Source organism: Mus caroli, unplaced genomic scaffold (assembly GCF_978045245.1).
Source record: "Mus caroli unplaced genomic scaffold, Mus_caroli_1 scaffold_13, whole genome shotgun sequence".
Classification (NCBI taxonomy): Eukaryota; Metazoa; Chordata; class Mammalia; order Rodentia; family Muridae; genus Mus; species Mus caroli.
Genome location: NW_028227268.1, coordinates 93,454,544 through 93,480,964, shown reverse-complemented (window position 1 = coordinate 93,480,964; position 26,421 = coordinate 93,454,544). Strand labels below are relative to the sequence as shown.

The 26,421-nt window shown below is 42.7% G+C and overlaps 2 protein-coding genes and 1 pseudogene across 5 annotated transcripts in view; 1 reads left to right on the top strand and 2 right to left on the bottom strand.

Moving 5' to 3' along the window:
* The window catches only part of Eml6 (EMAP like 6), a 296,634-nt gene that overhangs the window by 79,563 nt on the left and 190,650 nt on the right, over window positions 1-26,421 (bottom strand). For 3 of the 4 annotated variants that reach the window (XM_029483123.2, XM_085829047.1, XM_085829049.1), the window contains 4 exons: window positions 18,177-18,389; window positions 13,858-14,025; window positions 11,899-12,005; window positions 2,266-2,384 (listed from right to left, as the gene is read on the bottom strand). In XM_029483123.2, the coding sequence (XP_029338983.1) occupies window positions 2,266-2,384; window positions 11,899-12,005; window positions 13,858-14,025; window positions 18,177-18,389 (607 nt within the window). The remainder of the gene's footprint in view (window positions 1-2,265; window positions 2,385-11,898; window positions 12,006-13,857; window positions 14,026-18,176; window positions 18,390-26,421) is intronic. The other variant, XM_085829048.1, reaches the window with a different exon arrangement.
* On the bottom strand, window positions 4,118-6,130 carry LOC110304438 (protein fem-1 homolog A-A). Its single transcript, XM_021175836.3, is given in 1 exon segment — window positions 4,118-6,130. A coding segment is annotated over 1 exon segment (1,965 nt). The 5' UTR covers window positions 6,083-6,130.
* LOC110304440 (large ribosomal subunit protein uL23 pseudogene) lies at window positions 20,057-20,526 on the top strand (annotated as a pseudogene).

Below are 26,421 nucleotides of genomic sequence, written 5' to 3'. Positions count from 1 at the left end.
TCAAACCAAGCCAACAACTCAGCAATCCAATCCTTGTGACATGTAGAGAGTGAGACTCCAGCTCTCCTTTGCCATATTCTACCTACTATGTTACTTTGGGGCATGGTACCTTCGGGGTGCCAAAACAAACAATTCCAAATACAACTGAATAGCTGTTTTGTTTTGTTTTGTTTTTCTTTTCTTAGGAATTACTCTTTGATTTCTTTCTCACTATGTAGCTCTGTATGTTCTAGAACTTAACTACATAGACTGGCCTCACATTTGTAGAGCTCTGTCTGCCTCTGCCTCCTGAGTAAGTGATGGGATGAAATGTCAGTAACTGGTGAATAGTCTTCACTACTGGGACAGTGCATCCTTTTGTAAACCTTGTGCTAAGTCTTTGTTTAACAGATTTAAACAGACACTGTATTGAATAATATCAATTAATAATATCAACAAATTAGCATTTTTATGATATCAAAATCAAAATGTTATTTTTAGCCTATAAGATAGGAAGAGTTTAGAGAACTGGAAAACATTTGTATTTTGTGTTTTCCTAGTTATTTATGAAAATTAGTTTAATGCCTTTATCTTTTAAAAATAGCTGAAAAGTAGGACTAGATTCAGTGCTAAATGCTGCCACATTTTATCCGTAAATAACATATATCCATATATCTGAACTGAGAAGCTGTAATGGGCTGGAAAGATGGCTCCATCAGTTAATGTTTGCTGTTTAAGCATGAGTTCCTCAGTTTGGATTCTAGCACCCATGTAAGAAGTTATGTGCTGTGGTCAGTCCTCACTGCTTGAACCCCAGGCACGGGTCACAGACACTGCCAGCCAGTGCAGCCATGGAGTAAACTTCAGGTTCAGTAAGAGACTCTTCTTCAAAACATAATGTGGAGCAGCAGTTCTCAGCCTGTGGGTTGTAACCACTTTAAGAAACCTCTATCTTCAAAAAATATTCTCAGAAAAATATTCTCATTATGATTCCTAACAGTAGCAAAATTATAGCTATGAAGTGACAGTGAAATAATTTTATGGCTCGGGGTCTCCATAATTTGAGGAATCTTATTAAAGGGTTGCAGCATTAGGAAGGTTGAGAGCCACAAATGTGGAAAGTGGCTGAGGAAGACAGCTATGTTGCTCTCTGACCTACATACATACCCATCATCTTACTCAAATAATGTCCAAATAAAGTTTTCTGTTCTTAACAATTACATCAATATGTAGTATAAATATTTGATTTGCTCAGTTTTTTAGTAATAACTGAATTTAAAAGGCTAGCAGTAGTACTGTCCAACAGAAATATGTGAGTCAAATAGCTAACAGCATTTTCTCATTGCATAGCACAGAGGATACTGAGGCAGGAGAATTCTACAAGTTTGAAGCGAGTCTGGGCTACAGAGTCAGCCTTTGTCTCAAAAAAAATTTTTTTAACTTGTTTTGAGAACTTTTAACTCATTGCATTTAAATCATCATATCAAGATGTACAAACATTTTGGTAAGAGAGTCTTCTTTATTTCTGCCATATCTCTAAAACCAAACTTTATTTTACATGCTGAATATATCTCATTTTAGACAAGCCATGTTGTCTTAAGATTATTTTCTTTTTACATTTTACTTAGTATTTGAATGTATATGTATATAACTTGCACATGTGTACTGTGAGCATGTATGTGTCCTACTGAGCACTGGTTTCCATGCCTAGACTTCAGTTTCTTACAGATGGTATTAGACAGTACCTGAAGATTTTCAAAACATATATTTAGACAATTTATGAGACGGAAAGTAGCATCATAACAGAAATAGTTATCCTTGTGTTTTCAAAGTTGACAATAGTGAGAGTGAAGCACAGCATTTGGGTTCTGTTGGCCACATTGAAATGACCGAGGTATTTACACCGTATCAGATACATTTCTATTCTTCTCAGCCATTTAAGCTGACAGTGAAAATACCCAGGTGTCTTGTGCACATGAAAAAAAAAAGTATCTGAAGAAATTCCTTGTTCTTGGGTGGATCTAGAAAAACATAGCTCAGGGTTGGAGGGGTAGACTGTGTGGACACGGTGATGGCAAAGCCCTGAGTAGCATGGAACCACGTCAAATCTGTGCTGCCCAGGAATGCTGGACAGAGCCAGCTGAGACCTCACTGCCAGGATGAGTACAACCTGGAGAGAAGAGCATTTAAAAGAAGGATCTCTTTGGCCTGGTAGTAAGACTAATTGATGACAAGCTTGGCAGGGACAGAGGAAGAAACTCAGGGTCCCCAGGGTAGGCTACCTACCCATGTATGAACTGCAGTTTCAGGCTATCCTCAGGAGCCTTCTCTCTCTTCAGGAATGGCACTGCATGGTTTTTCTCTTTACTTTGTTGCTTTAGCTGAGGTAGATCTTCTTTGTAAACCTACAAGTACAATAAAATGTTTAGCCAATAGCTTCCCCCGCCTCCCCCCGCCCCCTTTGGCTTCTAAACAGTGTCTTGGCATTACTTCGCTACAGTGTGGGTTTTATGTAATTAGGACAAATATTACTTTCCCTAAGAGAGCAAAACTAACATGAAATCTTTCAAATACCTGAGATGTAAAATAATTTCCTCTCCCCCTTGGTTGATACTGCTTCCTTAAGTAATTATATCCATAAAATAAATGAAGTTGATGTTTTAGTAAATAAGAAAGAAAACAATTATTAATTAAATATATTTAACTCCATAAGGCAAGACATCTTTGATGATTCAGATATTTGCAAAACGGGAGCTTCCTCAGTCATTTTCTCTCTAGATTTTTTTCTTTGTAGTTTCCTGTCTTTCCTAGCTTCATGAATTTTATAGATCTGAGTCTGAAATACTCTATGGGTTCAACCAAGACTCAAGGACTGCTGTTAAAAAAGTATTTTCTACATTTTATATGTACATGAAAAAATTAAATCTGTTTTTTCCTTTCTCATGCTTGCTTCTCAAAAAATACTTTAACACATGTAAAAAAAAAACCCAATTTATCAGTAATTCCTCATCTTCAGAAAAGAAAATTTTCATCTTGAAGTAGAATAAGATAGAAAAGACCAGTTATTAGATGCTGATTTATTGATTACTTAAGAACTGCCTGTCCTGCACATTTGTCAAGTGTGACTTTACTGGCTGCCTGGAACAGAATGACCTGGAGGAACAGATGAGACCATTACCCTTAACATGCTGGCTGCTGAGTTTGCTTCTGTTAAATCTTTATTTTTTATTTTTAGCTGTTCAGTAACTTTTTGTGGTTCTGGGGCTGCACACAGGGCCTCACATGGGCCAAGCTAGTACCACATGGGTCCATCGCTGCCCTGGCTGGCAGTCCCCCACCTCCCCCTATCTTGGTTAGAAGCCCATCCCCAGAAGTTATTGGGATACTGGGGACTCCTCAATACAAGAGGGGTCAGGTCCTCAGCGATGAAGGTGACAGTGTGACAAGTGTGGCACAGATGTGAACCTGGTGGCCAGGTGGCCTGGTGGCCATCTGCCTGGCAGTTCCAGCTGCATCCCAAGGTTGGGAACTGTCTGTCCATCCAGAGGGCAGGACAGGAGGCACTGGTGTCTGCCTGGCTGTGGCTCTTGCAACTGCCTCTGGGCTTTCTTGGGGGATAGTCCTCTCTCTAATCAGCACAGAAATGAGGAGGCTTCCCAGGACCTTGGTCACAGATCTGCACACACAGTTCATGCCGTTCTCAGCTGTGGCCACTGCAAAATACTGGCAACTCCCAACTCAGTCATTACTAAGTCCAACAAACAGAAACCAGTGAAAACAGACAGAAAAACCCTCACAAACATGGGCTCCAGGCTGCTGCCCATCTGCTTAGAAAAGGAAAAACCAACTGCAAACATCTAGGTGGTCAGTGCCCACTGCAGGAAGGAGACAGCTTTGCTCACTGCAGGACTCTAGGACAGTGCAGGGGCCTCCAGACCCAGACAGAAGCATGCCACTGGGGAGGCTCAGGCATCTGGGTTTTTGTTTTTGCACTTCCACAAAAAAAGACCGTCTTCCTACCATGTGACCCTGAAGGCTTTTAGAATCAGCAGCTGGGTTCACTCCAGCAGGCCAAGGGGCCTGGATGCTTCTGCTTGGAGAAGTAAGGCCCAAGTAGGCACCAGCAGCTGGGCCAGGCTCAGTGCAACTGGATGAAGGCCTACAGCTCCTCTGGGATGAAGCCCTTATAAGGGACCTTGTTCCTGTCCAGAGCACGGGCAGCTAGGCACTGCAGTGTCACATAATTGAAGGGCTGCACGGTGCTCTTGGCCAACAGCTTCGAGTCCAGCAGCTCGTAGGCAGTCTTTTTGAAGGCATTGGTGGCATCCATGTGGGCCCCAGCTTTGATGAGAGCATCCATGATGGCCGGGCAATTGTTCTGGGCAGCGATGTGCAGTGGGCTGTTGTTGTCGAAATCCCTGCTGTCAGGGTCTGCTCCGCAGTCCAACAGCACCTTGACCACCTGCAGTGATGGGAAGACGCCCACATGATACTGGCCCACGTTGGTGGTCTCCTTGTCCACTGCCATGTGTAGTGGGGTGAAGCCGTTCTTGCCGCGAGGGGCACACTTGAGCAGGCGGTAGACTGTCTGGTGCTTGAGGTGTTCCTGCCTGGGGGTGCACTCCACCTTCTCCAATAGGTACAGAAGGTGGAGGATGATGGCAATGGCTTTGGTGAACTGTGCGGAGTCACCAGGTTCCTTGGGCAGCTGTAGAGCCCGCTCCACTTCCCGAACCCCTTTGCTGAGCACACCCACGAGGTCGGCAAAGTCAAGCTGCATGCCCAGGTTGCCCTTGGCCGAGCGGTCCTGCAACACATAGGAGAAGAGCTCTGCAAACGACAGGAAGCTGCTGGCGGTCATGGGGCTCAGGGGCTCCAGGTGGTTTTGTTGCATGTCCAAGGCATACTTCCACAGACGGATACAGCGCTCGAAATTCCCGGAGTCCGCATAGACAGCACCCCGGTACCGTATGTAGTATGAAGTGTCAGGATGCGAGGGGCCCAAGATCCTCTCCCGTATCAGCAGCGCCTGCATCCGCATCTCATCAGGATCTGTAATGAGGGCTTCCAACTCTTGAGGTGTAGTCACCTCCCTGGAATAGTCATAGGCCAGAACCAGTTGCTGGGGCTCCGGCTTAGGGAGGAAGCCTCCACCCTGGTGGCGGAGTTCCATCGCCCTTCTCCAGTGCTTCAGGGCTCCAAGCAAATCCCTTTTCTTATCCACATAGGTGGCACCCAGCAGCTCCAAAGCTTCCACAGCCGCTTCCCGGCTGGTAGGGCAGCAGCTCTCATACGGTTCTGCTTCTTCTGGGGTGGAACAGTGGTTTCCTGCCACCTGGGAGGAGCCTTCTCCGGGAAGCTCTGTCCCTGAGAGCTGCTCGCGGCCCGGCTGTTCCTGGATGAGGTACTCCACGATGTTGGTGTGCCCGGTGACGCTGGCGGCCAGCAGCGGGGTCATGCCATAGCCGTCGCGCTCCATGCGCGCGTGGCAGCCCAGCAGCAGCTGTAGGATCTCCAGGCTGCCAGATTCTGCACAGTCGTGCAGGGCGGTGTTGCCCTTGGTGCTGCGCCGGTTCACCTGTGCGCCGCGCTCCAGCAGGTAGCGCGCGATCTCGCGGTGGCCCTTGTAGCAGGAGATCATAAGGCACGTGTGGCCGTGGCGATTGGCCACCTCCAGGTCCGCCTTGTGCTCGCCCACCAGGTAGCGCACCACGTACAGGTGGCTGTTGAAGCAGGCGGCGCGTAGCGGCGTGGAGTTGGTGCACGTGGTGCGGTTGACCGAGACGCCTCGGCGCAGAAGGCTACGCACCACGGCCAGGTGACCCGCGGCTGACGCTGCCCAGAGTGGCGTCGCGCCCTCGATGGTCTCGCCATCGAAGTGCACGGAGCCGCTCGCCTCCACGCTGGCGCTGCAGTGGTCCACCAGATACTCCACCACGTCTAGGTGTCCAAGGCGCGCTGCGATTAGCAGTGGCGTGCCACCGCGGGCCACCTTACCCAGCAGCTCCTCCAGCTCCTCAGGCCCACGGCCGGCCAACAGTTTCTGCAGAAGCGGCAGCTTGCCGTCGTGCGCCGCATTGTACACCGCTGTGTGCAGATCCATGCTGGAAGCCTCGCTGCTGGATCTAGTCGGGCCGCCGGTCGCCAGAGACAACCTTCACCTTCTCCCTGGCTGTCATCTTAGCGGTTCTCCTGCTTCTGTTAAATCTTGATTGTCTGTCTGCCCCAGCGTGTGGTTTTAGGATATAAATGAGAATATAAACTGGACCCAGCAACAAAACTGTCCTGGTTTGAGTCCACTAGTTGTTAGGATTCTGTTTGGACTGCACCCCCACAGTTACCTGGCAACAGCCAGGTAGGCCTGGCTCTCTATAAAATGTGGTCCCTCAGGGAGAAGGGATGCCTCGACATGGGTCGGCTGAGACACCACCTTCCTCCATACCTCACCACACCTCCATAGGGCATATCCTTATATTTCTTTATTTTTTAATAATCATAACATTGTGCCATGAGTCAGACCTAAAATCTCTTCAAGTTTACATCCCATCTCAGCCACAACAAGAGAACTCCCTAGCCCAAGATCTGGTAAGCCCCCATCCTTTCCCATCTCTATGGTCCCGGGGAGAGTTCTCGAGATAGGAGATATCCCTGTGGTGTCCTTGAGGATGGGAGACATCCAGTTTTTCACTGACCCTTGTTTTAAAAGTTTTCCCCTTGGGTGAGATTTCCCTCTCCTTAGAGACAGTTTCTTTCTTGCAGCTGAGAACTTCAGGCCGGGCCTGGACCACTGCTCTCTGGCTCAACAGCACCAGGGCTCTGAGCATTCGACTTTCCCTTCCCCCCTCCCTCATTTACAACCTGCTGCAGACTAGTTCAACAGGTTTACCTGCCTGCCTGACCCTATTTACTGCCCCTCCTGCCCCCCTACGAATGTAGAGAGCTTTTAGTACCACTTATAAAAATTTGGCAAGTACTTGTCACTGGGCTCAAGGAAGTAGGCTCAGATAAGAATATTCACATTTGGGTAAACTCAGCCAAGGAAGGTGTGACTTCCCTTTTGTCCTGGTCATCCTGATAAGCCCCCAGACTTGGGGGCTGGGGGAAGGATTTTGTTTATTGCTTTGTTTGATTACTACCTGGTGTGATCTCTTAGCTCTTTGCCTTATTTAATCACTTTGTTTTTGATTAAGAACTGACCTTATTCTCTGCTAGTACCTAGAATGGTGTAAAAGCTGATGTTAAAGCCATTTCAGACAGCACTGGCTGGAGTCATGTTATAATGTTGTCTAACTGTTCTTTTCTTTTTACTTGCTGCCCTTCCCCTCTGCTCCTTAGCTCTGCTCCTGGTTCTCAGCCTGAAAAGTAGGTCCCTGCCCCTTACACCCTGCCAGAGTTCCCATCTGTTAGATTTGACAAAGTCAAATGGGCCCAAACCAACCATGCAGTTCCATTTTTCCTGCTACCAGCCTGCGGAAGCTCACAAACACACACTGGCATTCGATGGATAAGGAGTTTTTCCAGTCAGCAGGAGGGCTGACTCTAATTTCCCAGATAGGGCCTGGCCAGCTTTTTTTTTTTTTCTGGGGGCTAAGGGGTTGACATTTCACAGCCACAGTCCTTATGACCAACTTCTCAGGTGACATATGAGATAGGACATTGACCCTTGGGTGACTATACCCCTTGAAAGCAGCTCTTGAACTCCCCCACCCACCCAGCTTTTGCAGCCATTTAAAAAAACCCCTAGGCCTAGGGTAGGGCCCTTTCTGGTAAGTCCTGGATTTATCTTGTAGCCTCTAGGGGGCCTCAGTGAAGGCTTAGGCCACTAGCCTGGCTAGAATTTTTGGTTATTGAATTATTCTCAGGATGCCAGTACAAATAATCTAATAACTCCCCAGTGGGTGCTGCAATATCTTCAAATGTATATTTTAAGAGATCATCACACATACTGCCAGCAGTCCGGTAAATTAAAAATGTCCCCTATGCCCAAGCATTTACCTATCCATGCTCCCACACCCCTGGCTTGTTCTCACAGCCTGCATGCTCAGTTTGTGACATAGGCTGAACCTACCTGGACAAACTGATTTTCTGTGACCGATCTTATGCCACTGCTGCCAGCTTTCTTACTCTGGTGCTAGCCATATGTCTCTCTGATAATACAACAATGTACTTTTCTCTACCTACACAACCTGCCAAAGTTACCTAAGGTTTTCATTCCTGTCTTGTCTTAATATGAGTTTTACTCCTGTCATTAAATTCTATTCAGTTATATGTAATATATATAGCACTCAGTTTTGTCAGAACTTTGTTAATTATTAAATTTATAACAGACAGAATTTCCAAAAGTCTCTCCCATGAGGTCTCAGAAGATGTGGACAAAGTTACAGGATGCTGCCTGAATTGTGATATGATAACCACTAGAATACACAGACGGGAAAACTAGATACTCTGAGTCAAATGACTTAGCTAAACCAAGGTCAGTCATTTCTCATGCCACCCATATCCTTTCCATAGAGAAAAGGCCCTGCATCTTCTGCACATGAACGCCGGTCTGACTCTGCCCAAGTTACCATAGAGACTACAGAATCGGCCCAAGTTACCATAGAGACTACAGAACTGTTGGCTAGTGGACTCTGCCATTTTTTAAATAATGTAACTGCTAGATTTTTGTTTATTCCCCAGACTTCTGACTACACTGACAGCTAGACAGCTATCTCCTTACCTAAACTCTGTTTCCATTAATTAAATGCTTCATATTTCCTCTTCTTGCTGTGCCACTGTCCTAGCATTATCTGTGTTCCTATAAATTTTTCTAACTCTAATAAAACATTCCACTATATGATCCAACTTTTTAATCTTGTTCCTTCTGCTCCCCAAAAGGCTCATCTTAAAGACTGTTCATGTTGCTAACTCATGTTGTTATCTCTTTTATAAACTTATAAGCTACAGGAAATCTACTCAGATCTGCCTCTCACGGACCAAATAGGCTCCATCCAGATAAGTACATCTGCCTAACCTATCCCAGAGGGTGTGATTCCTCTGGGTTTCCAATGTACATCTTAAGAAAAAAATTTTTCATTCTCTCAAATGTACTTAACCTTATTCTCTACCTATAATAATGTGTTACAACATCTTGTCAAGTCCAGGCACTTACTACACCCAGGACAGCTCCAGAGAAGCAACCTTTAGATGCTCCATCTCCTGTCACAGACACAGACATTTCCTACTGCTTGTTCCTTCTGACCTATCCTCAGATGGCTCCACAGACCCTGGACAGCACGGAATTAGACAACTCTCCTAAGACTGGACAAACATCTCCCATATCCATTCCTCTAGGTTCACTAGAGACACGTCGCCCCAATGTCAACATGAAGAAGCCAGATATCACAACAACCCTATTTCTGCTTCACCACCACCTCTTTCTTTTTCTTTTTTAACTAAACCAAAATGGGGGAATGTTAGGATTCTGTCTGAACTCCACCCCCAGAGTTACCTGGCAACAGCCAGCTATGCCCCTCCCCACAGTTACCTGGCAATAGCCAGGTAGGCCTAGTCCACTATAAAAAGGGCTGCTTGCCCCTCCTCTCCTCTTACTCCTCTTCTCTCCCTTGCCTCTTGTTCCTCACCTCTCCCAACTCCCTTCCCCCCTTCTCCATGTGGTTATGGCTGGCCTCTACTTGCCTACTCTCTTTCTCTGCCTTTCTCTGCCTCTACTACTCTCTTAACTCCCCTCCCGATGCCCTGAGTAAACTCTATTCTTTTTTTTTTTAATATTTATTTATTATTATATCTTAAGTACACTGTAGCTGTCTTCAGATGCACCAAGAGGACGGCAGATATCATTATGGGTGGTTGTGAGCCACCATGTGGTTGCTGGGATTTGAACTCAGGACCTTTGGAAGAGCAGTCAGTGCTCTTAACCACTGAGCCATCTCTCCAGCCCGTAAACTCTATTCTATGCTATACTGTTGGTTGTGTGGCTGGTCCCTCAGGGGGAAGGGATGCCTTGACATGGGCCCCCTGAGACACCTCCTTCCCCCATACCTCACCACACCTCCATAGAACATATTCTTATATTTCTTTATCTTTTTAATGGCATTTCTCTTCCACTTGCACTGGTGTCAGAAAAATTTCCACAACAATTTGATCAACTACATTACTGAAAAATGAAGAAACATAGCTATAATAAAGTTTCCTTTTAGGACATGGTCTGAGCCATCAAAAAGGAAGCCAGCAGGTTTTTTTCATCTGTCTTAGATGTAATGAACGACTCTTCCCAATGTAAAGATAATTATTCATCTGAATGCATCAACTCTTTGTCTCAGAGCACTGAATTCTGGGACATTTCTACTGCTTAGATGATCATATGTTATAGCATCATGGGCCTCAATTTCCCATCAGTGAAACAGAATAAAAGTCTCTTCTCAGGAATAACTTGAGAATATTATAAATCAATGTGGAAACGCTGAAAAATAAGTCACAGATAATAAGCAAGCCCAAGGCCTGGTCTCACTAGCCATGCTGCGCCAGCTTCCTAGCAATGTTAAAGAAAAACCCTTCAAGAAAACAAAGTGGCATCTCTCCCAGAGCTTATGCTGTCTACGTAAGCTTCATTTCTCCTGGGAATAGTGCTCAGTATTTGTGTAATATTTTCACTGTTACAGTTTCCTTCCAAGTCTTTTTAATGCTTTATACTGTATAATACATTTATCGATTCACAGTCAAAGTGATCTAACTATGAGGTTGATCTGAACTGTCAGCTGCACTGTCTTTATACTAATCAGACTTTTCCAACATGGGATTAGGAAGAAATGACTATAGCAGTAAATTCGGTGCTTATACGGAGTCATGTTAGAAGTGTATAGAGAGAAGTTCAGGTCAGTATTATCTTAACAACAGCCATGTGGAAGTGGACAAGCCACTTAACTGACCTGCCTGGATTTGTATCAGCCACATGAAGAGAGTTGCTAGTTGGTAGCAGCCATAGGCCTATCTGGTATATCTCCCTGAGCAGCACTGACAGTTATGTATCTGGGACCTGTTATCTTATTCACTCTATATTCATGTGTAGAGTCTGTTTCACCTATTGACCTATAAACACACATTACTTATACAAATACTTCTACTTTTTATAGGATAAAAATACTATACCTATATGAAGGGGAGAAGAATCAGATGCCAGCAATTACCAATTGTGATATGGTACTATGTCAAGATTCCATTGAAGCACTGCTTTCTGTTAAAATGATATTAATTTTTGAGGAAGGGAAACTAGATTCAACTAACCAATTTTTATAATAGAAGTAGGTTTTTACTGGAGACATTGTAGTTGGGTTTACTTTAAGTAAACAGATAATGGCTGTCTAAGTTGAGTAAGAAATGAAAATAACAGCTCTTAAGCAGACTACCATTCCTTCCTTCCTTCCTTCCTTTGGGACAGCCTTGGCTGTTTTGGAACTTACTATAAATAGACTAGGCAAGTCTCAAATCCACAGAAATCTGCCTGCCTCTGCCTCTGGAGTCCTAGGATTGTGCCACCAATGCCTATGTAAATTAATGTGTTTTGCTTGCAAGCATGTCTGTGCACTCCATGTATGACTGGGACTTGCTGAGGCAGGAGAAGAGACTGGATCACCTGGAACTGGAGTTAGAGATGGTTGTGAGTCACTATGGGGGTGCAGGGAGTTGAACCCAGGTCCTATGGAAGAGTAGCCAGTACTCTTACCCATGGAGCCGTGTCTCCAGCCCTTCACTCAAATACTTAATAGTATAATAAATGTTATTGTTAACCTGCATCCAAAGTCAAGATATGAACATTTTTCTTATTTTTGCTGCATTTTTGTTCTGTTCTTCTGCTCTATCTGTTTTCAGGGCAGTGTTAAAATTTAATGGGGTCCAGGCTTTTATTCTCTCCTTACTGACCTGGCGATCGTAATTGATCTGAGTTTCTTGCTCGATATCAGAGTCCAGTTCTGGAACATCAGAGAAGTCTGAGTCAGATTCTTCACTATAGGAGTCAGCACCACCTTCTGCAGAGACAGAACCCATTAGAACGGACAATGCTGAGATGTTAAAGATCACAAAAGTACTTCAAGTAGCTTCTTAAACCCTAACAAACAAAGTAAAAAGCCTCTGTCATAGTTTTCATTTAATTCAGGCCTGGAACCTGATATGTTGACCTCCAGAGCCTACCCCTAGGGATGGCCTTGAACTCCCAAAGCTAACCCCAGGAATGACTTTAAATATCCAAGGCTATCCTAACTTCTCAAGTGCTGACATTGCAGGCATGTGTCACCATACCCGGCTCCCTCTTGTTCCCCTTTCCCCCTTTCCCCCTTTCTCTCTTTCTCTCTTTCTCTCTTTCTCTCTTTCTCTCTTTCTCTCTTTCTCTCTTTCTCTCTTTCTCTCTTTCTCTCTTTCTCTCTTTCTTTCTTTCTTTCTTTCTTTCTTTCTTTCTTTCTTTCTTTCTTTCTCTCTTTCTCTCTCTCTCTCTCTCTCTCTTTCTTTTTCTTCCTTCCTTCCTTTTTTCTTTTTAAATTAAATAATAGGATTTCTAGATTTTAAATCTTACTTTGTAAAATCAGAAAGTATAGGGTTTACCAAAGACAAAGGTAGGTCTAAAGAAAACTTCAAGCGCTTACTACCATCAAGACAATTTTTAAACATCCCCACCACGCACTAATGGCTGTCGTGGTCAAGTCCCTACAGAATCACATGGGTGAGCACATTGACTCACACATATCACTGTAAACTTTCTTCTGCTTATCCCCTCAAATGGATGTAAATAGAAAGACGATACACCATGGAGGTGAACACCTGGTTTCATGTGGTAGGCAGTGTGTTACTCCCTTATCTTCCACCCAGAAGTTTCCTATTGCCTCACTCATTGCCTTGTCTCCCTAAGGGCTTAAGTGTGTGCTTTCACCTTATCTTCAAAGGTCACTTTTCCAGTGTGAGCCTTCAGTGGATAACCTGACCCTTGTTTAAGCAAAACCTTTCAATGAACCAACCTATGCTAATCTCCAAATTTTTTCCTTTTCTTTACATTTATTTTATGTGTATGAATGTTTTGCCTACATGTATATTTATATATCACATGTATGCCTGGTGCCCTCAGAGGTCAGAAGAGGGTGCCAGATTTCCTGGAGCTGGAGAAGGGAATGGTTGTGAGCCACCATGTGGGTGCTGGGAACTAAAACCTGGTCTTCTGCAAAAGCAACAAGTGCTCCCACCTACTGAGCTCCTCAGAAGGTTTTCTTTACATTATATTTACATTATATACATGGGTTTTTTTTTTTAAAGATTTATTTATTATATGTAAGTACACTGTAGCTGTCTTCAGACACTCCAGAAGAGGGCACCAGATCTCATTACGGATGGCTGTGAGCCACCATGTGGTTGCTGGGATTTGAACTCTGGACCTTCGAAAGAGCAGTCGGGTGCTCTTACCCACTGAGCCATCTCACCAGCCCCTATACATGGGTTTTTAAAACCTGCCGTATCTCTTTAGCTCCAGAACAGATACTAGGAGTATCCTTTGAAATGATTCTGAAAAATGAAGACACTGAAAAGTTCTTACTGGGGCTGGAGAGATGGCTCAGTGGTTAAGAGCAGTGACTGCTCTTCTGAAGTTCCTGATTTCAAATCTCAGCAACCACGTGGTGGCTCACAACCATCCATAATGAGATCTGATGCCCTCTTCTGGGTGTCTGAAAACAGCTACAGCTACTTACATATAATAAATAAATAAATCTTGAAAAGACAAGAAAAGGGAAGAGAAGAGAAGAGAAGAGAAGAGAAGAGAAGAGAAGAGAAGAGAAGAGAAGAGAAGAGAAGAGAAGAGAAGAGAAAAGAGAAAAAGAGGTTCTGACTGTTATTTACCCTGGGATGTGGTTTCCAACACGCCATTGCTGACTGCTTCTGGGATAAATCTCCACTGGAAAACAGAGTGGTCAGCTCCTCCTGTGCTTAACACCCACTGGAAATCGTGGGACCAACGGACATTGGTGACATGTGCAGAATGGCCCACATACTTTCTAAATTTGGCTCCTGAAAAGTATTTTGAGATTATGTTTTTAATCACTCTTTTAAAAAGCAATCACATTCTTCTCCACATCAAGTAAAAATTTTCAATATACCAGAAACATATTTCCAGTCTTACACATTACAATAAGGAATCGCATGCCCTCAATTATTCCATTATGCATTAATCTGAAGATGTGTCTTTCAAATTCAAGCTCTACAGCTAAATGCCTATTAAACCTATTCCAACTAATGCGCACAGCTTCAATGTTTCTTAAAAAAAATGCAAGAATTAACATCTTACCCATTCTTAAAGTAGGCAGTTCCTATAAACAAAATATTTTTCCTATATCTCTATAGATCTTGAAATGTGGGGCTAGCCTTTTCCCTCCACAGAGATCACTTAACCTGTCTCTTCAGTGGGTTATAAAGATGGCAAAAAATAAATAAAATAAAATTAGTAGAATTCATCAAGCAGTGGTTGCGCACATTAGTCCCAGCATTTGGAAGGCAGAAGCAGGTGGATCTCTGAGTTTGAGGCCAGCATGGTCTACCATGCGAGTTCCAGAACAGCCAGACTACACAGAGAAACTCTGTCTTGAAAAAACACAAACAAAGACCAAATTAGAATTCAAACCAAAGTAGGAAAAGTAAAAATTTGTGATATCAAAGAAGAGGCAGAAGTCATTATAGATTCCTCCTTGGTGTCTCTCTTGGGCCGTGCCATGTCCTAAGGACACACTAATAGCCTGTGGAGAGATTTTAGAACAAGAAACTGGGGCCTCCAATGGAAAGTCACATCTGTGAAGTAAAACAGAACTTCTGGTCTTGGTTCTAGCCTCTAGATGACTATAAGTCATGACAGAGACCTTGAACTAGAACCACCCAGTAGGATACTCATTAATTCCCCAACCCCACCTCATTTCTACCTCAGCCTCTTCATCCACAAAACCTGTGAGATCATTTCTCATATTAACTTCTAAACTTGGAGGTAGAGTTACTATACAGCAATAAGATAAGCAATTCACCCTCAGTAGGCTGAAACCATTGTCACTGATAATTAAGCCCTTACTGCTTTGACCCCATTTTCTCCCATCTCCCCATTGACCTACTCTGCTTTAGACACTTGACCCCTGGCAGTTCCTCAAGCCTGCCAAAGTGTTCTTTGTCTCTAAGTCTTGTATTTGTTGCTGTTTCTTGGTGATGCTCTTTCCTGGGATATCTGAATGTCTGGTTCTCTCATCCTGCAGGTATCTAGTCTATGAAACCCAAGTGAGCCCTTCTTTGGTCTCCTTAGTGGAAACAGCACTATGTTGTTCTGCACAGCATTCTCCTCTTTGCTTTTCCTGACAGCACATATGACCATCAGACATACTGTCTGTAGTTCCGTATCCACTGTGCTCACTCTGTGGTACAAAGCTCCATGACAGCGGGGACTTGTGCTGATGTACTGAAGCACTTTCATACTCTAGCACAGCACTGAGCAAGTACTTGTCCAGTAAGCTGAGGCATATCCTCTCCTAAAGCTTTCCTGGGGATAAGCAGTGACTATACGAGATTTCCCTTTGGATATCTGTCCAAGGAAGGCTTGTGTCTCAGCCATCATCTCTTCTCTACCGACCTCTTCCACAGCTTAAAAATCTTTCCATGTGCACCTGAATATCAAATGTGTATTGCTAATCTTGGGAGCTCCCTGGAGCTCAGATCTGTTTCAGTCTCTAATGGGTACCCCACCACTTGGCTGAGACAGACTCCCCAGCTATTATGCCCTATCTGTTTGAGTGTCTAACAGGTACCTCAACACATGGCTGACTGCAGGCCTCCCCAGCCATTCTACCCTTACCTCCTACAAAAGCACCTTTTCCTTCTCTTGTTTCCTGTCACTCTGACACCTTCACTCTGGTTGATCAGGCCCAAAACTCAGGAGATATTCTTAATGGTTCTTTTATTTTTCTCCCTGTAGTCCTAATCCAGTCTAGAAACAAAATCTTCAGCTTTAACTAAACCAGTCACCTTTTTTTGACACCTATTCTAGACACAGCATCCCTCAGACAAATGCTTTAAAAACCTGTTTCATATAATATCAAAGTAATCTTTCAGAGACTTAAGCTGGCCATGTAAATTCCTAATTTACAACAGTTTTCCAGTGCATACAACACAAGACCCAAATATGTGGGAAGTCACACACAGGACTCAATTGACATGCATCAGGAAAATTTTGTCTTATTTATTTTAAAGGATTTGAAAACTATTGAGATGAGAAAAACAAATTGCTCAGGCTATGTAAAAATATAAATTCAGCAATTTTCATTAACTGCAGAACACTTACATCTAATTTCTGCACAATAGAATATATACACACATGTAATTCCAAATATGTCAAGTTGGCTTGGTTGTGAGGTCAGTTTGCTCACAATAGAAAACTATAAAGCTTGCTCAGTTCTCCACGCTGGTTCATAGTCATCAGCCTATGCTCAGGTTTGTCTTTCTACAGGCTCAGCAATAAAAACCATTTAATAATGGTATCCTCATTTGTAAGTCAAGTTTTATCAGTTTTTATTTATACCAAGACTCCTACATATTTTTATTAACCTTTCCCAGTAATTTTGGCACAAAGGCTTGAAGAGCACAGGCAAAACTGCGAAATTTATGAACTGTGGCATTCAAGGTAGAATTTGAATTGTTCTGAGGACCTTGATACTCGAGCAAATGGCTGAGGAAGGCTTCACTGCTCCCCTCATGCTCACCCTGCAGTCTCCCTGTCCTCATTCATCCCATTGTCCACTTTGTATCTTCTCACAGGGTTATGTTTTATTCATGGGCATTTAATTCTGACAGTACTATTCATATCATCACCAGCTCTCATAACAGACCCTCACACACATCTCCATTTCTAAGACTCGAGTCCACTCATAAGGTCTGGAGATACAGAGAAGATGCCAACTCTCACTGACTTCATTATTCTTGAGTCCTGACACTGGAGACCAGTAAGTTGCTTCTAACCTCACCTGTGATTTTCCTGAATTCTGAATTCCTAGATACTTTCTAACATAACGTATTCTCAAATGCACATTAATTTAAACAAGTTATGTCCTATTATTACCCACAAAGTCCACTAGGATGAGTGGGGAGGTCTTGAATTTGTCACACTGAAGTCTTTTTGTGCTTCAAGCACTTTGAGCTGATGTCCATTCTGTCCAGTGTGAGTCATGGTGGTCTTATCATGCATTTTATGTCCCATTTTGTCCTTTAACTGTCACTGCTTCAAATCTGCCAGTTAGTTGAGAATTACTTTCTGATTGCACCTTTCATCCCCTTCCCTGCATATCTTAAAAAAACATTCAAGTGAAAACTTTACAGGCAACAACATATTCCCATTGACCACTCTGCCAAGATCTAGCTTTCTGGGCACAGTGTACAAGTAAGAAGAGTTTGTGGAGAGGCTTTCTCTAAATTTTCAAAACAAGCCCAGGATCATTGCTTGGTGGCAACAATCACAGTCTTCAAAGCTTAGAATGCTTCCATAGGAGTGCAAAACATGGAAAGCTGTTTTCAACCCAATTTCTCTTTCAAAAAAAAATCACCTAATACAGAATTGAAAGATTAGTCCTAGGACAAGGGGTTCATAGTTGTAGAACTGCCATGTTTATTTAATTATATTTAAGAAGAATTGCTTTTGCTTTTGTTTTCATGTAGCAGTGCAAGTAGGTGGATGTATAAAAGTTAAATTAGAGCCAGGTGGTGGTGGCACATGCTTTTAGTCCCAGCACTCAAGAGATAGAGGCAGGCAGATGTCTGAGGTTGGGGCCAGCTTGGTCTACAGAGCAAGTTCCAGGACAGTCAGGGATCCACAGAGAAACCCTCTCTTGAAAAACAAATACAAACAAACAAAAAGTTAAATTATAATATTTTAAAGGAATAAAAACCCAATATAAATCATGATTACTTATTCCCATAAACATGTGGAAATATCATGATGTTAACTCTTAACAAATTCTCCCTGAAATTTGCAAAACCATATAGGACAGCAAAAGTAGAGGACTGAGCAGCATGCATGTTCAGGTGAAAAATAAGTGCAGACACAAGAAAATGAAGTGTCTGGAGAAGAGGTAAGAAAATCCACTAGCTAAGCAGCATCAAGAGTTCAGAGAAAGTCTTCAGCCACTCAAACAGCTTACCTTTTTTGAGACAAGGAAATTTGAACAATTTGACCAGTCCAAAATCATCTCCAGAAACCAACACTGAACTGTTATAATTGGCGTCCACTGAATTGATGTCAATAACCTCAGTGTATTTGGGCCAAATTCCACTCACTTCAGGGCCTCTCACACATGTCCAGGAGGCCCAGGGAATCCCCTTGATTTCTTCTTTACTTGTTAAAGGCTTCCCTGCTAAAACAGTCAATATGATGTTACATTTATATGTGAAGTATATTCTAATATATTTTAATCATTTTTCTTTTCTTAGTGCCTAAAACCTTCATTAGATATATAAATCAGAGGAACTGCAAGTTCTAATCTCTTCACCCAGTTAGTTACTTTTTTGGAAAGAATTTAAAGAAAACATTAGCTCAAAATTTAGAAGTGAAGATAATAGGAAATGATTATTGCTAAATATAATGTCTCAAACTATTGATTAGGTTACATGTTGGCAACACTGAGTCACCAAAATGCTGCTAGGCCTTTAAAACCTTGGCCAAGCTTGTCTGAAACTTGATTTTTCATAGTTTTTTGGTGTGGGTTATATGCATGCTCAGGATAGACAAAGGACAACTTGAAGGACCTGTTTCTCTCCTTCCACTGTGTGGGTTCTAGGAACTGAATTCAGATCATGGGTTGCAGCAGAAAGTGCCACCTTGCCAGGCTATAAATGTTTGAAATTTTTACTTTTAAGATTAAAATTATATGCATAATGTATGTGGGTATGTCCATGTAAATGCAATGCCCAATGGGGCCAGAGATATTAGATCTAGCAGAGCTGGATTAAGAATGTTAGCCATCTGTCAGTACTGGGAATCAAACTCATGTCTTCTACCAGATCAGCAAGTTCTCTTAATCACTGAACCATCTCCCCAGCCCCCCACAGGTGATTTTTGCTTTAAACAAAAATTCAGACTCTACAAATTTTAAAGTGGATTTTATTATTTAAGTCCTAGTTACTGAATCCACAGGATTATGGTGAGCTAAGTGTAGCTGGTTGTTGGATAATGGTCCTAACAATGGCTGTGTGTTAGCTGCTCCTAGATACATAGCTCAGGTCCCATTTCTGCTAGCAGATTAGTGAGGTTCACAGATGGCACAAAATACATCAAGCCACAGAAGCAAATGAGTAGAAATATTTAACTAGATGCCACTTTAAATTTAAAAATCAATACAATTAAGCATATATCCTCATGCCTACCCTATTATGATAAGCACATATTTTCAAATAAAGAACTTAGGAACAGATATTTTTTCAAAAGGGAACTCCAAAATTCTGAACTATATTCAAAATGTCTGGACTGTATATTCTAAAAGAATGCATTTAAATGACCACAGACTCAGAGAGGGTATAGTTGGAGCATTATCTGTGACCAGCTCCTGCTCAAGGGATTTCATTCCAGGAAGTGACTCAGAATAGAAAGTGACCTCACCACTGCAGGCTGCAGAGGCAATAGAAGCTGCACCTCCTGGACCAGTAAATACACTGGAAATAAGCCAGGTGCCCATAACAGAGCGATAACGTAAGCTTCAGCCCCATCCTTGAGCAGGATGTGATTTCATTCCAACTGACAAATGGCTCCAGATGTTCCCACACATGAAAAAGCGAAATATGCAGTACAATGCCTTCTACATGCCAGGCCAGGGCTCTGCCAGTAACCCACACCTTATTCTTTTTAATATTTTGTTTTGTGTCAGAGCCTTAGTAGACTGCCAAAACAGATCCCAAACATTGACTTGTTCTGCCGCAGCCTCCCAAGTAAGTAATATTTCGATAAAAATTTCAAGACAATATATAATTATAGAAGGTTAAGATCTATGTTTTCGGAGAATTAGGCTTGGCCACCCTTTCCCCCAAGATGGCGCCGAAAGTGAAGAAGGAAACTCCTGCTCTTCCCAAAGCCGAAGCCAAAGCGAAGGCCTTGAAAGCTAAGAAGGCAGTGCTGAAAGGCCTCCACAGCCACAAAAAGAAGATGATCTGAACATCACCCACCTTCCGGCGGCTCAAGACTGTGCAGCTCCGGAGGCAGCCAAAATATCCTCAAAAGAGTGCGCCCAGGATAAACAAGCTTGATCATTACTACGCTATCATCAAATTTCCACTGACCACAGAGTCAGCCATGAAGAAAATAGAGGACAACACTCTTGTGTTCATTGTGGATGTCAAGGCCAACAAGCATTAGATCAAACAGGCTGTCAAGAAACTCTATGACATTGATGTAGCCAAAGTCAATACCCTGAAAAGGCCTGACAGAGAGAAGAATGTGTATATTACTTGGCTCCTGATTATGATGCCCTAGATGTTGCCAACAAGACTGTGATCATCTAAACTGGGTCCAGATGGCTAATTCTAAATATATACTTTTTTTTAACCATATAAAATTCTATGTTTTCTTTATTCTTTCCTTAAAAAAAAAAAAACATTAAAGAAGCCAACACAATAATGATGAGAGAGGCTTCATCTAGTAGTTGATAGGAGCAGATGCAGTAACACACAGCCAAACATTAGGCAGAGCTTGGGAAATCCTGCTAAAGAGGGGGAGGTAGGATTGTAGAAGCCAGAAGGGTCAAGGATACCACAAGAAAACCCACAAAATCAACTACTAACCAGGAATGCAGGGACTCACAGACACTGAATGGACAATCAGGGAGCCTGCATGGGTCTAACCTAGATTCTCTGCACATGTTACAGTTGTGGGTCGCTTAACAGTTCAAGCAGGGACTATCTGTGTCTCTTTTGCCTTTTGTGACCCTTTACCTCCTATTGGGCTGCCTCCTCCAGCCTTAACATGAGGGCAGGTGCCTAGTCTGCAACCTGATACACTATAGTTGATATTACTGGGAGGCCTGCTGTTTTCCAAAGGGAAATGGAGGAAGAGTGGATTGGGGAGAGGGTAGGTAGTTGGCAGGCATGGAGTGTGTGTGAGGAACTGTGGTTGAGATGTAATATATGAGAGAAGAATAGATAAATAATGATTTAAAATTATTAAAGACTATAATATGAACATCATTATGTTATATATGACATTTTAGTCTTACAAACTAAATGCCATTTAATTTCTGTTACATAAGACAGGTGAATCTCATAAAAGTTGAAAGGTGAACACAAATACAAAATGTGTTCACTAGGATCTTAAAAAGCACATTTCACTAGATAATAAAATTATGATAATCAGACCTGGGTCTAACTTACTCACAGCCACTAAGGACTACAATCCTCAAAGATTTGAGGTCTCAGCTCTTGTCTAAAGGCTCTAAGCTGATCAAAGAGATAGTCTCAGATTCTCTGTGGTTCCACAGACCATCCTGTTCCTTTTGGACCTTGGCTGAAACTCATTTGCCTAATGGTCACATATCTAATGTGTGTGATAGAAAGCAAAATTGAAAAAGAAACCGTTTAGGAATGAAAAGTTTTAACTTTTAAAGAGGACTATAAAATAAATTTATAGCCAGTTTGCAAACATTAAAATAAAGATGAGGTAATACATTTTTGGGCTTTCAAAGGTGAATGCAAAAAAAAACTCCGAGCCGGGCGTGGTGGCGCACGCCTTTAATCCCAGCACTCGGGAGGCAGAGGCAGGCGGATTTCTGAGTTCGAGGCCAGCCTGGTCTACAAATTGAGTTCCAGGACGGCCAGGGCTACACAGAGAAACCCTGTCTCGAAAAACCAAAAAAAAAAAAAACTTAACCATGAAGACCCTTTGGTAGTCATATGGAATTGCCTAGCAGACTGCACAGGGCATGCAAACAGCTCATATCCCTTGTCTTAATCTCTGTTGCAGAGGTGCATGTGAAGACACTAATAGAAATAGCATGAGCTTTTATAGAATGACCATTCAGTTATTTGCCCTTTGAGAAAGTTGTTAACAGAAAAGGTAAGTGGCAAAGCAGGAAGGAGATGGAAGCAAAAGAAGAACATAAAGAAAAAGCATGCTTCAACGAATTAGAAAGTGCAATCTGCAAATTCATCTGGAATAACAAAAAACCTAGGATAGCAAAAATTCTTCTCAAGGATAAAAGAACCTCTGGTGGAATCACCATGCCGGACCTAAAGCTCTACTACAGAGCAATTGTGATAAAAACTGCATGGTACTGGTATAGTGACAGACAAATAGACCAATGGAATAGAATTGAAGACCCAGAAATGAACCCACACACCTACGGTCACTTGATCTTCGACAAGGGAGCTAAAAACATCCAGTGGAAGAAAGACAGCATTTTCAACAAATGGTGCTGGCACAACTGGTTGTTAACATGTAGAAGAATGCGAATCGATCCATTCCTATCTCCTTGTACTAAGGTCAAGTCTAAGTGGATCAAGGAACTTCACATAAAACCAGAGACACTGAAACTTATAGAGGAGAAAGTGGGGAAAAGCCTTGAAGATATGGGCACAGGGGAAAAATTCCTGAATAGAACAGTAATGGCTTGTGCTGTAAGATCGAGAATTGACAAGTGGGACCTCATGAAACTACAAAGCTTCTGCAAGGCTAAAGACACCATCAATAAGACATAAAAAACACCAACAGATTGGGAAAGGATCTTCACCTATCCTAAATCAGATAAGGGTCTAATATCCAATATATATAAAGAACTCAAGAAGGTGGACTCCAGAAAGTCAAATAACCCCATTAAAAAATGGGGCTCAGAACTGAACAAAGAATTCTCACCTGAGGAATACCGAATGGCAGAGAAGCACCTGAAAAAATGTTCAACATCCTTAATCATCAGGGAAATGCAAATCAAAACAACCCTGAGATTCCACCTCACACCAGTCAGAATGGCTAAGATCAAAAATTCAGGTGACAGCAGATGCTGGCGAGGATGTGGAGAAAGAGGAACACTCCTCCATTGTTGGTGGGATTGCAAGCTTGTACAACCACTCTGGAAATCAGTCTGGCGGTTCCTCAGAAAATTGGACATAGTACTACCGGAGGATCCAGCAATACCTCTCCTGGGCATATATCCAGAAGATGTCCCAACCGGTAAAAAGGACACATGCTCCACTATGTTCATAGCAGCCCTATTTATAATAGCCAGAAGCTGGAAAGAACCCAGATGTCCCTCAACAGAGGAATGGATACAGAAATTATGGTACATTTACACAATGGAGTACTACTCAGCTATTAAAAAGAATGAATTTATGAAATTCCTAGCCAAATGGATGGACCTGGAGGGCATCATCTTGAGTGAAGTAACACAATCACAAAAGAACTCACACAATATGTATTCACTGATAAGTGGATATTAGCCCAAAACTTAGGATACCCAAGATATAAGATACAATTTGCTAAACGCATGAAACTCAAGAAGAATGAAGACCAAAGTGTGGACACTGTGCCCCTTCTTAGAATTGGGAACAAAACACCCAGGGAAGGAGTTACAGAGACAAAGTTCGTAGCTGTGATGAAAGGATGGACCATCTAGAGACTGCCGTATCCAGGGATCCATCCCATAATCAGCTTCTAAACGCTGACACCATTGCATACACTAGCAAGATTTTGCTGAAAGGACCCAAATATAGCTGTCTCTTGTGAGACGATGCCGGGGCCTAGCAAACACAGGAGTGGATGTTCACAGTCAGCTATTGGATGTATCACAGGGCTCCCAATGGAGAAGCTAGAGAAAGTACCCAAGGAGCTAAAGGGATCTGCAACCTTATTGTTGGAATAACATGATGTACTAACCAGAACCCCGGAGCTCTTGTCTCTAGCTGCATATGTATCGAAAGATGGCCTAGTCGGCCATCAATGGAAAGAGAGGCCCATTGGACTTGCAAACTTTATATGCCCCAATATAGGGGAATGCCAGGGCCAAAAGAGTGGGAATGGGTGGGTAGGGAAGTAGGGGGCGCTATGGGGGACTTTTGGGATAGCATTGGAAATGTAATTGAGGAAAATATGTAATAAAAATATTAAAAATTAAAAAAAAAAGAACCCAGATGTCCCTCAACAGAAGAATGTATACAGAGAATGTGGTACATTTACACAATGGAGTACTACTCAGCTATTAAAAACAACGACTTCACGAAATTCTCAGGCAAATGGATGGATGTAGAAGATATCATCCTGACTGAGGTAAATCAGTCACAAAGAACACACATGGTATGTACTCACTGATAAGTGAATATTAGGCAAAGAGTGTGGAATACCCATGACACAACTCACAGACTAAATGAAGCTCAAGAGGAAGGAAGACCAAAGAGTAGTTGCTTCAGTTCTACTTAGAAGGAGGAACAAAATAATCAAGGGAAGTAGAGGGTGGGAGGGACTTGGGGGGAAGAGAAGATGTGGAGGGGAAAAAGAGGGGGAAGAATCAGGTATAGGAGGATATGGAGGAGATGTACAGAGGGTCAGGAAATTGAACAGAGGTGTATAGCAATGGGGGATGGGAAACTGAGGATAGCAACCAGAAAGTCCCAGATATCAGGAAAGCAAGAGCCTCCTATGACCCCACAGGAATGACATTAGCTGAAATACCCCACAAAGGGGAGAGAGAATCTGTGGAGACTATATCCAGAGGTTAGGCATCCCCCACCCCCGCAGTTGAGGGATGGGGCCACCCACCCTCTCAAAATTTTAACCCAGAATTGCTCCTGTCTAAATGAAATTCAGGGACAAAGAGTGGAGCAGAAACTGAAGGAAAGGCCGTCCAGAAACTACCCTACTGGGGATCCATCCCATATGCAGATATCAAACCCAGACACTATTGTGGATGCCAAGAAGTGCTTGCTGACAAGAGACTGATATAGCTGTCTCCTGAGAGGTTCTGCCAGAGTCTGACCAATACAGATGGGGTTCCTCACAATCAACCATCAGACTGAGCACAGGGACCTCAATGAAGGAGTTTGGGGAAGGACTGAATAAGCTTAATTGGCCTTATCTGGTGTCAATGGGAGGGGAGGCCCTTGGTCCTGTGAAGGCTTGATGCACCCGTGTAGAAGAATGCTAGGGTGGTGAGGCTGGAGTAGGTGGGTGGGTTTGGGAGCACCCTCATAGATGCAGGGTAAGAGGGGATAGGATAGGATAGGGTATTTTCAGAGGGGAAACCGGGATAGGGGATAACATTTGAAATGTAAATAAAATATCCAATTAAAAAAAAGCAAAAGGTTGGGCATGGAACAAAGCAGCCATGGACTCCACATGAAAGTTCATGGAACAACAATTTTAGGTTCTTTCTAAACGTGATGAAATATTTCAATTATGCAGAAGGTGACAGAGTACTATAAGGAGCAAGTATTTGTAGCACTGAGTTTCAATGAATTTTACTGGTCTTTATCACAGACAATGATTTGTTACTATTATTAAGGTTTGTGTGTGTGTGTGTGTGTGTGTGTAGGTCAGAGGATGACTTGATGGAGTTCGTTTTCTCCTTCCACCTGTCTGGTAGGGTGTGGGTGGGTTCTGAGGATTGAACTCGGTACACCGGGATTGCATGGTAAGTGCCTTTATGTGATGAGTCACTCCATCAGTCTCTTTATAACACAATTTTAAGAACATATTATAATCACTTAAAATTCACTGGACACTCATCCCTAATTTAATTTCTTTTTGTTTCTTTAGAGGCAACCAATACACTGAATTAAATGCTAAACTTTCCCACACATTTAAAAACCATTTTCTCTGTAAGTGGCTATTATCTGTGAACTTGTTTTAATATCATAATACTTTATATAAATGACCACTGTGCATATCATTTGCATTTATTTGCTCAGCATTACACTTTTAAGACTGATCCATATTGACACAAGTTGGACTAGTTACTGTGATATTACTGTCTGTGACTACATACATTAGGCTCTCCTCACTTGGATGGCCACTTAGAAACTTGCTATGGCTTTGGTTCTTGCAATCCCAGCAAACAGTTCTGTGCATGTTCTTGACAGCACTGTGCATCTTCCTCTTTCACCGTGTAAGACTGACATGCTTTCGTCAGTCTAAATAATTAAAATGGCCTGCAGTGCTGCTGTATATCCTTCACCCCTTAGAACAACATAGGTATGTATGCTCCCTGCAGGCTTTGTCTTCAAGTCTTTCCCGTGTTTTCCTAATATAAATTATTAACATGACCCAACTCACTAATGTTTTCTCTGTGGGCCATGACTTAGGGATCTTGTCTCAGAGCACACTCCTTACCCTGAGGTCACAGGACATTCTCTACCCTTCTGTGTGTGGTTCCGGGTTTGTTTTCATGAGCACTTACCACAGCATAATCATCTATCTAG